Raw genomic sequence first — 13,264 nt, forward strand, 5'->3', positions numbered from 1 at the left:
TTAGGGTGTCCATAGGTCAGGTATTTGTAACCTGGGAAGATGCCGGTTACAAATAGTTTGAACTAGTGATTATTCCTCATTGATTTTGAAGTAACCTATTACTAACTTTATCTCTACAGGTCCGATTGCACGAAATAAACTTGCCTGAAAATGAGCTGCAGCTACCTCTGAGACCAACATACCAACTTTCCTCATTTGGTCAAACTTGTTGATGGCTTGCTCAATTTCAGTTCAACTTTTCCATCATCCTACTCATTTCAATTAAACAACCAAACTGGAGGGAATGCAAATGGTCTGAACATGTGCTCTTTTCAAATAGTAGATTATAGTCACCCTCCCTCTGAGGGACAAGTATATTAGCAAGTACCTGCTTCCTAATGGTGTAATTTTGGATTACACCAAGTTTGGATTGGATGATTCAAGAGCTGTTCCCATTGCTGGATGGTTCAAGAACCACGGAACATCTTCAAAATGATGGGTAAGATATGGGAGGGGAGGGTTGGGAAGAAATGTGAGAAGAACTTTTCTGCCTTTAAACAGTGTAGTTGTAATCTAGAACTCTGGGTATAGAGGGATGGTAGAAACAGAATTAATGAGGCCTTTCTAAAGGTAAATGGACAGACCCAAGGGAAGTGTTGGGAATGGCTCCACCAGTACTGTGGATCCTTTGCAGGAAGGAGAGTGTTATATTTTGTTATGTAGCAAGAGGTTTTGCGGAGGATATAAGGTTACTTGCCCGTTTCCTGCAAACAGCATGGGTAAGAGGTTGACTACTATAAATGACGTTAGTCACGTGGCATATTCAGTAATTTTGTTGTCTTTCAGCACCAAGGAGAATGTTGTTAGGTTTGGACTGAAAGACCAATGCAAACATCAGGAGTATGGGCACTTAGGTTCCGGTTCACAGTGATCACTGTGTGGGAGCCGAATCAGACACAACCTACCACAATTGCACCAAATAACCTTGTCTTATTAAGCATAGAAATAAACAACTTTTTAATCCACATCCATTTCAATTCATTACCAACTCCAACCAAGTTAAAAAAAGTGCTCTTTAATTCAAACTGGTAATAAATTCAAAATTGGAATTGCAATCCTCTGAATAAACAGGGCATTATTCCAGAGTCCTTGTTTTATCGTCACAGGTCGAGCAACCTCGTCCCTTAAGTGGGCAGGCGTGTCACAGTTGTCCGTTAACTAGTCTCCAGTATAAAAAGCACTTCCAAAGACACCAGTGAGTTTAGAGTAAAGCTTGAATTTGGATGGTGCAAGGTGAAGAAAAATCACAAATGGAGCTACTTTGGACAGTACACACAAAGCAGGGGACCAGACCAAGGTTGTAGTTCCCATGTAATTGCTACTGTCCTGCTGGCAAGCTTTGCAGAGTGCCGAGAAGAGCACACAGACTCTGGCTATGGTTGGTCCATTATTATAAAGCAGTTGCTTAATTTCACTGGACCCATTACTGACTGATCCCATCTTCAGTTTCCCTGCACTGTTGATGGCTTCATCATCCAAACCAGAATTTAGTGTAATCATCTTATGTTCCTGTCAAGAGCCTGTGACGCGAGTCAGCAGCTCCACCGGCTGAATCCCGCACTCCTCAGCAACGAGAACTGATTGCCCTTCTTGCGGGGACGGGTCTGACACCGAAGGCGCTGGGCGCCTGTGCTCTCGTCTTCACTGCCGCTTAGCTTTGTATGGCCGAGAACGTTTCCGCCGGTCTGGTTTGCGCTGTTTGTGCAGGCGTCCGATGCTCACACCCTGTCTTCTCCGCACAGAGATGTTCTGTTCCACCAGGCTGGCCAGCATTCCTAGCAGGGGATTAGACAGCAGTGGTGAGTAACTTGGCAAATGTGGCAGTCAGAAATTCACTGTCAGCAGCGGAGAGTTGGTCCCAGTTTCCAACCCATGTCAAACTAAAGAGCAATGGCCCATCCGGTTAGAATTGTTAACCAGGCTGCAAGAAAACCAATTTTGAACTAGCACACAAAATGCTGGAGGAACTCAGTGGGTCAGGCAGCATCTATGGAGGGAAATGGACAGTCGACATTTCGGGTCGAGACCCTTCATATGGACGGGGATGTGTCCAGTCCTTGCTTTTCTAAGTGAACATAAATCCTGGCCCTTAGAATCTTCTCCACTAATTCTCTACCACTGATGTCAGGCTCACTAGCCTGCAGTTTCCAGGTTTATCCCCTATCCCCCCCACTTCTGAACAAAGGGACAACATTAGCCATCCTCCAGTCTTCTGGTACCTCACACCTGTGGCCAACGAAGATACAACTATCTCCATCAGAGCCCCACCAATCTCATTGCCTTCTTCCCTCAGCATCTTGGGATATATCCTGTCAGGCCCTGGGGATTTATCCACTCTAACACTATTTCTAACACTTCCTCTATCTGATACAGAGGTGTTCCAGAATATCTGCATATTCCACCCTTAACTCTCGAGCCTCGACATCATTCTCCCTGGTGACTACGGATGAGAAATATCCATTTAGGACCCTGCTCATATTCCATGGCTTCACACATGGATTACCCCATCCTACAAATGCACACCTGTTAGGCCACAATTTCATCACTACATATAGTTCTGATCATCACACTATAGGAAGCATGTGACAGCATTAGAGAGGGGCCAGAGATTTACTCAGATGCTGTTTAGCTGGAGAAGTGGTAATTATGAGGAGAGACTGGCTCAGCTGGGCTTGGCTCTTTGGGAGAGAGAGATAACAAAGGGAAGGTTTAACTGAGATGTTTAAAATTATGGTAGGCTTAGAAAGGGTGAATAGGAAGGTTCTAATTAACAGTTGAGTCTAACTAGAGGCCGTGAATTTAAGGAACTGACGAGATTCTACTTCACTCAGAGTGGTGGGTCGTAGGACTCGCTGCCTAAAAGTGTGGTAGAGGCAGAAATCCTCATCACTTTCGCTAAGTAAGCACTGTCAGGGATCAAGTACTATAAGATGTCACTATGAAGGATGCAAAAAGTATAACGCATGGATCACTTAACATTCATAAGGTATTAAACAACCCAACCTGCAGCAAGTCAGGCTGCAACAAACCAAATGTGGGGTTATGGAACTGTGCCCTTCCCTATGGAGACCCAAACAGGGATGAGGAATTTTGGCAAAGTCCTTTACCTTCTTGAGATAGCATAGAGATGAATGTACAGATAAACTCATCATAATTGTGGGTCCTTCGCTGATCGTCAATCTGATCAAAAAGAACACAGACATTTTATGCAAAGGATAATCCATAAAAGATTTATGAAACAAGTTAATTATAATTAATGCAGGATACCTAAAAACATCACACTTAATGACTGTCCGTCCTTACACCTCAAAACAGCTTCAGTTGCTGTCTAGACACTTCAAAAATATTCTCAGAACCATCATTAGCTTAGGTTATCATTTGGAATCATGCAAGTTGATAAAAACTGACAGGATCCAGGTGATATTCTTTCTATTGGACTTCAGTGGGTGAGGAGTAAAACAGCAGCCAATATGCTACTGGCTGTCTACTCCTCTGGCCCTACATCAAATGTAATCCTTCCAGCAGGCTCAATGACATTTTGCTGGAACCAGTTGCAGAGCTCTTGGTCCAGCTGAGGTGGCTCTACTGACAGGATAGAGGAAGCTAACTCACCCATATCAAGGACGACTCTGGGAATTTGCAGGCATTATTGGTATATTATTGTCACTTGTACAGAGGTACAGTGAAAAATTTGTCTTGCATACTGTTCGTACAGATCAATTCATTACATAGTGCATTGAAGTTGTACAGGGTAAAAACAATAACAGAATACAGAGTAAAGTGTCACAGCTACAGGGGAAGTGCATTGCAGGCAGACAGTAAGGTGCAAGGTCAAACAAGGTAGATTGTGAGGTCAAGAGACCACTTCATCATATAAGGGAGCCATTCAATACTCTTATCACCCTGGGATGGGAGCTGTCCTTGAGCCTGGTGGTATGTGCGCACAGGCTCCTGTATCTTCTGCCTGATGGGAGAGGAGAGAAGAAAGAATGACCCGGGTGGGTGGGGTCTTTGATTATACTGGCTGCTTCACCAAGGCAGTGAGAGGTATAGACAGAGTCCATGGGGGGGGGGGGGGGGGGGGGGGGGGAAGGTTTATTGGCTTAGTACCAACTAGCTAGCTTAAGTTACTAGCTAGCATCCAAAGACTTGGGCTACTGATTTGGAGACGTATTCCATTCCCTCAAGTGTAAGAGGGCAATTTAAATTTAGGTAATTGAATAAAGCTGGAATAAAAATCTGGTATCATGATTACCATTACTTGAACTCTCAGTTGTCACTAAAACCCTAACTGGATCAGCAATGTCCTTCATTGAAGGATACCTGAGATCCATTACCTGGTAGGACCTACAGTGGCATGCAAAAGTTTGGGCAGCCCTGGTCAAAATTTCTGTTACTGTGGATAGTTAAGTGAGTAGAAGATGAACTGATCTCCAAAAGTCATAAAGTTAAAGATGAAACATTCTTTTTGTAGCGGTTGCTACCGCGGAATAAAACAAGACTCTACTCGGAGGATTGCCAAACAGAACTGGTTTATTTTCCCGCCTTGTGCGGGCCCTTTAAGGGAGAAAAACTCCAGCCCCAAAAACCGGCAATGACGTAAGTCCTACGTCATCAGGACTTTCCCGCGCGCGGGTTCTCCCCGTCACTCGGAAAGACGAGGCCCGCCGCCATCTTGGGCCTCGTCGCTCCGACGCCGCGTGACCCGACTGCCGAGCCGGTTCGCCCGACTAGACGGTGAGTCGCCACACAACCCCCCCCAGAACCGGCGAGACAGTCCCCAAGGTCCGTGGGCTGTGCCAGCTGCCGCTTAGGGGGGCGGCCTCTGCGTCGTGGCGTGGCAACCTCGACAGGCTGTTGCAGATCCAAATGGGCCGGTTTGAGGCGGTCCGCCGTGAAAACCTGTTCCCTGCCTCCAATGTCCAAAATAAAAGTGGATCCGTTATTCCGTATGACTCGGAACGGTCCCTCGTATGGTCGTTGCAATGGCGCCCGAGGTGTGCCCCTGCGAACGAAAACAAACTTACAGTCCCGTAGTTCCTTGGGCTGGCAGGATGGGGCTTGACCGTGCCATGAGGTGGGAATCGGGGCCAAGGCGCCGAGCTTCTCGCGCAGTCTTTGTAGAACTGCTGGGGGTTGTTCCCCTTGGTCCTGAAGGGCAGGTATGAAATCCCCGGGGACAACTAGTGGCGCCCTGTATACAAGCTCAGCTGACGAAGTGCGGAGGTCGTCTTTGGGGACAGTGCGTATGCCGAGCAGGACCCAAGGCAGCTCGTCAACCCAGTTAGGACCCTTCAGGCGGGCCATCAAGGCCGATTTTAGATGGCGGTGAAAACGTTCCACCAACCCGTTTGATTGAGGATGGTAGGCCGTGGTGGTGTGCAGCTGCGTCCCTAGCAGGTTCGCTAATGCAGCCCAGAGACTGGAAGTGAATTGGGTGCCTCTGTCTGAAGTGATGTGGGCCGGAACGCCAAAACGTGAGACCCAAGTTGTGAGCAGCGCTCGGGCGCAGGAATCAGTTGTGATGTCAGTCAGGGGGGTTGCCTCAGGCCACCTCGTGAACCGGTCCACGATGGTAAGGAGGTACCGGGCTCCTCTTGAAAACGGCAGAGGGCCCACGAGGTCGACGTGTATGTGGTCGAACCTCCTACGGGTAGGCTCGAACTGCTGTGGTGGGACCTTGGTGTGTCGCTGGATTTTTGACGTCTGGCAGTGCAGACAAGTCCTGGCCCACTCACTGACCTGTTTGCGCAGGCCATGCCAGACAAACTTGCTGGCGACCAGTCGGACAGTAGATCTGATGGATGGGTGCGCCAACCCATGTACCGAGTCAAAAACGCGTCTCCGCCAGGCTGCAGGGACAATAGGGCGGGGCTGACCGGTCGCAACGTCGCAAAGTAGGGTCCGCTGACCTGGACCAACCAAGAAATCTTGGAGCTGCAGACCCGAGACTGCGGTTCTGTAGCTGGGCAGTTCGTCGTCGGCTTGCTGTGCGTCAGCCAGGGCCGTGAAGTCGACACCCAAGGATAGGTTGTGGATGGTTGGTCTGGAAAGTGCATCAGCAACGACATTATCCTTTCCGGAGACATGTTGGATGTCAGTTGTGAACTCGGAAATGTAGGATAAATGTCTCTGCTGACGAGCTGACCAGGGATCGGAGACTTTGGAGAAGGCAAAGGACAGAGGCTTATGATCGGTGAAAGCGGTGAAAGGCCTGCCTTCTAGAAAGTATCGGAAATGCCGGACCGCCAGATACAGCGCTAGAAGTTCCCGATCAAAAGCGCTGTACTTCAGTTCGGGCGGTCTAAGGTGTTTGCTGAAAAATGCCAAGGGTTGCCAGCGGCCTTCGAGTAGCTGTTCCAGTACCCCACCGACCGCGGTGTTGGACGCGTCTACCGTGAGGGCAGTCGGGACGTCAGTCCTAGGGTGTACCAGCATCGTGGCGTCTGCCAGGGCGTCTTTGGCCTTAACGAAAGCAGCCGCAGCCTCGTCAGTCCAGGTGATGTCCTTGCCCTTACCAGCCAGCAGCGAGAACAGAGGGCGCATGATACGGGCTGCTGCAGGGATGAAACGATGGTAAAAGTTGACCATCCCAAGGAATTCCTGTAGGCCTTTGACTGTGTCGGGGCGGGCAAAATGGCGGATAGCATCCACCTTGGCGGGTAGGGGTGTTGCCCCGTCGCTGGTGATTTTGTGGCCGAGGAAATCGATAGAGTCAAGTCCGAATTGGCACTTGGACGGGTTAATCGTGAGGCCGAAATCGCGGAGGCGGGAATACAGCTGGCGGAGGTGGGAAAGGTGTTCCTGGCGGTTACGGCTGGCGATCAGTATGTCGTCCAAGTAAATGAACACGAAGTCCAGGTCTCGGCCTACCGCGTCCATCAGCCGCTGGAAGGTCTGCGCGGCGTTCTTAAGGCCGAACGGCATCCGAAGGAATTCGAACAGGCCGAATGGGGTGATAATCGCAGTTTTGGGGACGTCATCCGGATGGACTGGGATTTGGTGGTATCCCCTAACGAGGTCCACTTTGGAAAAGATGCGGGCCCCGTGTAAGTTCGCTGCGAAGTCCTGGATGTGAGGGATGGGATAGCGGTCCGGGGTGGTGGCGTCATTCAGCCTGCGGTAGTCGCCGCAGGGCCTCCACCCTCCGGTGGCTTTGGGGACCATGTGCAGGGGGGAGGCCCAGGGGCTGTCTGACCTGCGAACAATCCCCAGCTCCTCCATGTGATGGAACTCTTCCTTTGCCAGGCGGAGCGTGTCTGGAGGTAATCGTCGTGCTCGGGCATGAAGGGGTGGCCCTGTGGTAATGATGTGGTGTCGTACCCCATGTGCGGGCCGAGAATTTGTAAACGAAGGTGCCAAAATCGATGGGAATTCGGCTAGGAGCTTGGCGAAATCGTCGCCAGAAAGGGTAATGGAGTCCAGGCGCGGGGCTGGTGGGCTGATTTCTCCCAGGGGATAGGTCCGGAGAGTGCTAGAGTGGACTAACCGCTTCCTTCGCAGGTCGACTAACAGGTTGTGGGCCCGAAGGAAATCGGCGCCTAGGAGTGGTCGGGCGACGGTGGCAAGGGTAAAGGTCCAGGTAAAACGGCTGCCGCCAAAGTGTAATTGAAGCGTACGGGTGCCGAAAGACCGTATCGTTGTACCGTTGGCGGCATTGAGTAGAGGACCTGGTGGCCTGTCACGAGTGTCGCGGCCTGTCGGGGGCAAAATACTGACCTCCGCTCCAGTATCAACGAGGAAACGCCGTCCAGATTTCTTGTCCTGAACGAAGAGGAAGCTCTGTCGGCGGCCAGCCGCCATAGCCATCAGCGGTGGCTGGCCCTGGCGTTTCCCTGAAACTTGCAGGGTGGGCGGCATCGACGGGCCTCCGCACCCCACCTCTGATGGTAGAAGCACAGCTGGTCACCCGTGTCGTCGTCTGCGTTCCTGGGGCATGGCTGCTCGGTTGCTGGGGCCGGGCGAGGCAGGCGTTGGGCTCGCGGCCTGGTGATTTGACTGACGGACGAACCGCTCTCGCGCTTGGCCCTCCACAGGACATCTGCCCGGGCGGCCACCTCACGGGGGTTGCTGAAGTCGGCATCAGCTAACAACAAGTGGATGTCATCGGGGAGCTGTTCGAGGAAGGCCTGTTCGAACATCAGGCATGGCTTGTGTCCCTCGGCCAATGCCAGCATCTCATTCATTAGGGCGGATGGGGATCTGTCCCCCAGGCCATCCAGATGAAGCAGGCGGGCGGCGCGCTCACGACGGGAGAGGCCGAAGGTCCGGATCAAAAGATCTTTGAAAGCCGGGTACTTATCTTCCTCCGGAGGCGACTGGATGAAGTCTCCAACCTGGGCGGCTGTCTCCTGGTCCAGAGAGCTAACCACATGGTAGTACTTCGTGGAGTCGGAGGTGATCTGCCGAAGGTGGAATTGCGCTTCAGCCTGGTCAAACCAGACGCTGGGCCAAAGTGTCCAAAAGGTGGGCAGCTTGAGGGCCACTGCGTTGGCTGCTGCGCTGTCGTCCATTTCGCAGGTCCAAAAGCTGTTTGGACCGTCGGGGTCACCAATGTAGCGGTTGCTACCGCGGAATAAAACAAGACTCTACTCGGAGGACTGCCAAACAGAACTGGTTTATTTTCCCGCCTTGTGCGGGCCCTTTAAGGGAGAAAAACTCCCGCCCCAAAAACCGGCAATGACGTAAGTCCTACGTCATCAGGACTTTCCCGCGCGCGGGTTCTCCCCGTCGCTCGGAAAGACGAGGCCCGCCGCCATCTTGGGCCTCGTCGCTCCGACGCCGCGCGACCCGACTGCCGAGCCGGTTCGCCCGACTAGACGGTGAGTCGCCACATTTTCAACATTTTAAGCAAGATTAGTGTATTAATTTTGTTTTGTACAATTTTAGAGTGAAAAGAAGGAAAGGAGCACCATGCAAAAGTTTGGGCACCCCAAGAGATTTGAGCTCTCTGATAACTTTTACCAAGGTCTCAGACCTTCACTAGCTTGTTAGGGCTATGGCTTATTCACAGTCATCGTTAGGAAAGGCCAGGTGATGCAAATTTCAAAGCTTTATAAATACCCTGACTCCCCCAACCTTGTCCCAACAATCAGCAGCCATGGGCTCCTCTAAGCAGCTGCCTAGCACTCTGAAAATTAAAATAAATGATGCCCACAAAGCAGGAGAAGGCTATAAGAAGATAGCAAAGTGTTTTCAGGTAGCTGTTTCCTCAGTTCATAATGTAAATAAGAAATGGCAGTTAACAGGAACGGTGGAGGTCAAGTTGAGGTCTGGAAGACCAAGAAAACTTTCCAAGAGAACTGCTCGTAGGATTGCTAGAAAGGCAAATCAAAACCCCCGTTTGACTGCAGAAGACCTTCAGGAAGATTTAGCAGACTCTGGAGTGGTGGTGCACTGTTCTACTGTGCAGCGACACCTGCACAAATATGACCTTCATGGAAGAGTCATCAGAAGAAAACCTTTCCTGCGTCCTCACCACAAAATTCAGCATCAGAAGTTTGCAAAGGAACATCTAAACAAGCCTGATGCATTTTGGAAACAAGTCCTGTGGACTGATGAAGTTAAAATAGAACTTGTTGGCCACAATGAGCAAAGGTATGTTTGGAGAAAAAAGGGTGCAGAATTTCATGAAAAGAACACCTCTCCAACTGTTAAACACGGGGGTGGATCGATCATGCTTTGGGCTTGTGTTGCATCCAGTGGCATTTCACTGGTAGAGGGAAGAATGAATTCAATTAAATACCAGCAAATTCTGGAAGCAAACATCACACCGTCTGTAAAAAAAAAAGCTGAAGATGAAAAGAGGATGGCTTCTACAACAGGATAATGATCCTAAACATACTTCAAAATCCACAATGGACTACCTCAAGAGGCACAAGCTGAAGGTTTTGCCATGGCCCTCACAGTCCCCTGACCTAAACATCATCGAAAATCTGTGGATAGACCTCAAAAGAGCAGTGCATGCAAGACGGCCCAAGAATCTCACAGAACTAGAAGCCTTTTGCAAGGAAGAATGGGCGAAAATCCCCTAAACAAGAATTGAAAGACTCTTAGCTGGCTACAGTAAGCGTTCACAAGCTGTGATACTTGCCAAAGGGGTTGTTAATAAGTACTGACCATGTGGGGTGCCCAAACTTTTGCTTCTGGCCCTTTTCCTTTTTTGTTATTTTGAAATTGTAAAAGATGGAAATAAAAAAGTAATCTTGCTTAAATTACTAAAGAAATGTGTCATCTTTAACTTTATGCCTTTTGGAAATCAGGTCATCTTTTACTCGCTTAGCTATGCACAGTAACAGAAATTTTGACCAGGGGTGCCCAAACTTTTGCATACCACTGTATATGTAAATCCTAGACCACTGTGGCCAACTCTGGACAGTCTCCTCAGTTTAAGGGCAACTAGAGGATAATAAATGTGTATTCTCACTGATACCCCTATCCAATAAATAAAAATGTATTTACCCACTAAAAGGAAGAGAGAGAGGAAGACCATTTATTTCCATTTACCTTGTACTTCTTCCGCTTTTCTACCTCTTCCTTAAGGCACACCTCGCAATTAGAGATCTCAGCCTCCACACACTTTAATAAAGCCAGCAACTCCTGGAAACAAAGCAAGAATGAGTAAAAGGGGAGAGGTCTGTTTCCATAAAGAACCCAAACACCTATGGATCAATATTTCCCTGCCCTACAATTTATTACACCTACTGCTAGCAGCAAGAGCATAGAAATAAAACTGGTGAAACTTTTGCTTTTCACTAGACATGTCTATCACAGCTCCCAAGTGAATTTGATTTGATCCTGTTCATTCATAAGTTCGTCTCTTTGTACACTGTAGATATACAGAGATGAACCACTGTTATTGCACAGGATAAATTCACCTGGGTGACTCCCCCTTTAAGATAGCCACACAGCAATGCAATGAGTTCCAACTCAGTGAAAAGTGAGACAGGGAAAGTCTGATCAGATCATTGATGACCTGTGGTCAAACTACCAGAAGAAATTACATTCTTCAAATTTATTGCAGCAACTGGCTCTCACTCACCTTGGGGGAATATTTTTCTGCAACATTTTGTTCATTACTTGCACTCCCTGAAAATTTCTCCTTCCTGTCACATGATCCAGGGGACTCTTTCCCATCCTCCATTTTGACTTCTGTAGGCCTGTCCACACTGTGAGGCAATGGTGAGCTTTTAATGGAGTCTGTTTTCTGCTGGTCTACAACCAAAGAGGTGATGATTAAATAAAGATGACAAGAGCAGTTAGTAAACTATAAATGCTTAACTTTGATGGCCAAGGGAGTCCAATAAGGCTGTAAATTTGTGCCCCAGATATTTATGGATACAGCCTAAGGTTCCTACTTCCAGTAATGTGCCCATGATGCTTAACATATAGTCATTCCACAGCATACCCCAGGGATCGACCTGCTTCTCTTATTTTTAAGTTCCTTCACATGCAATAGGCCTGTTTTTCCACTGGGTGACCACCCCTCATCCTATCTGGCTGTGTCATACAGATGAAATCTATTCTCCATGTAATGTGGTTTGCCTGTCTAGAAATAGGAATAGTTAGTTTCCAAACTATGTAAAGAACAACTGCCCAGGAGGGAAAATGCTTGGGACTCCTGACTGATTTCCCCCCTTTGGCACGTCTCAGTTGACCCTCACCAATTTTTATCAATGCACCATAAAAAGCATCTTATCTGGATACCTCACAGTTTGGTAAGGCAACTGCTCTGCCTGACACTGTGAGAAACTGCAGAGAATTGTGGACGCAGCTCAGCCTATCACAGAAACCAGCCTCCCCTTTATGGGCTCTGTTTACATTTCCCATTGCCTCAGTAAAGCAGCCAGCGTAATCAAAGACCCCACCCACCCCGGACATTCTCTCTTCTTCCCCCCTCCCACTGGGCAGAAGATACAAGAGCCTGAAAGCATGTACCACCAAACTCAAGGACAGCTTCTATCCCGCTGTTATAACACTATTGAACTGCCCTCTTGTACATTAAGATGGACTCTTGACCTCACAATCTACCTCGTCATGGCCTTGCACCCTATTATTTGCCTACACTGCACTTTCTCTGTAATTGTAACACTTACCGTTTTCCCTTCTACTACCTCAATGTACTGTTGTGATGAAATGATCTGTATGGATAGCATGGAAAACAAAGTTTTCACTGTACCTTGGTACATGTGACAATAATAAACCAATTTATCTTCCTAAACTAGGCATACTGAGGCTAATTATACCCAACACTATTTGCTGCCCCTGCTGAGATCAGCTAACTCATCACAAAGCAGAGATATGGATTGGTCCTGGTGCTCCCAGGGACGCAGCACACAATCAGTCACCATGAAAATAAGGCTCAAGTGTTTGTAACCCTTTCCAGACAGCAGTGCCAAGTAAATGACCCACTTTTGCCTCCTGTGATGGTAGGATTCTCAGGAGAAGACCGGTTCCAGCCAATTAGATTAAATCCAATATGCTGTCAAGAAATAACTGAGACCATGCATGCTGTGCAGGCCAGGGCCTCTGGTAACACCCCAGCCAGAGCACTGCAGACTTATGTCCCAGAGTTAGCCTTTAGCCAAGCAGTTTATTTACAACATTGAGAAATCCCAAAAGATTAAAAAAATTGCCCAGTTTTGTCCTGTTCAAAACAAGGACAGATGCAATCCTGCTAAGCACAATGCTCAAACACCAACAGTTTAGAGGAGTCGCTGACAGTGCTGTCAAGAAGCATGCACCAATAATCGGCTTCTGATGTGCGGTTTGGGTTTTCTTAGATCATGTGGCTCCAGACCTCACTACAGCTAAAGAGCTGATGGTGAACCACCAATGACCTTCCTTGAATCATGGCAGGTCTTGACTAACTGTGGCACCAAGTGCAATCCAAACACACTCAGAAGCTTGACACAATTCGGGACAAAGTAGACTGGCACCTTTAGGCATTCAATCTCTTCGCAACTGGTGCACCAGGACCCCAATGGTATCATCCACAAGATTCACCAAGAGCACCTCTGAAACTTGTCACCTCCATATGGGAACACCACCAAATGCAAACCACGCTGTTGCTTCCTTATCAGAATATGGTAGTGCTCTGTAACAGTGATGGGAGTACATTCACCGCAAGAGAAACAGCAGTTCAAGGCAGCTGGAGACAAGAGACTGCAGATGCTGGAATCTGGAGGAAAAAAAGCAGACTACTAGAGGAGCTCAGCGGGTCAGG

General features: G+C 48.6%; 1 protein-coding gene across 1 annotated transcript in view; it reads right to left on the minus strand.

The window, feature by feature from the left end:
- Positions 1-991: 991 nt before the first annotated feature.
- The window catches only part of bap1 (BRCA1 associated protein-1 (ubiquitin carboxy-terminal hydrolase)), a 52,458-nt gene continuing 40,185 nt past the window's right edge, over positions 992-13,264 (minus strand). Inside the window, exons 14-17 of the mRNA XM_052018808.1 lie at positions 11,081-11,253; positions 10,546-10,638; positions 3,147-3,219; positions 992-1,814 (exon numbers count right to left, since the gene is read on the minus strand). Of these exons, the coding sequence (XP_051874768.1) occupies positions 1,681-1,814; positions 3,147-3,219; positions 10,546-10,638; positions 11,081-11,253 (473 nt within the window). The 3' untranslated portion in view covers positions 992-1,680. The remainder of the gene's footprint in view (positions 1,815-3,146; positions 3,220-10,545; positions 10,639-11,080; positions 11,254-13,264) is intronic.

Source organism: Pristis pectinata, chromosome 6 (assembly GCF_009764475.1).
Source record: "Pristis pectinata isolate sPriPec2 chromosome 6, sPriPec2.1.pri, whole genome shotgun sequence".
Taxonomy (NCBI): Eukaryota; Metazoa; Chordata; class Chondrichthyes; order Rhinopristiformes; family Pristidae; genus Pristis; species Pristis pectinata.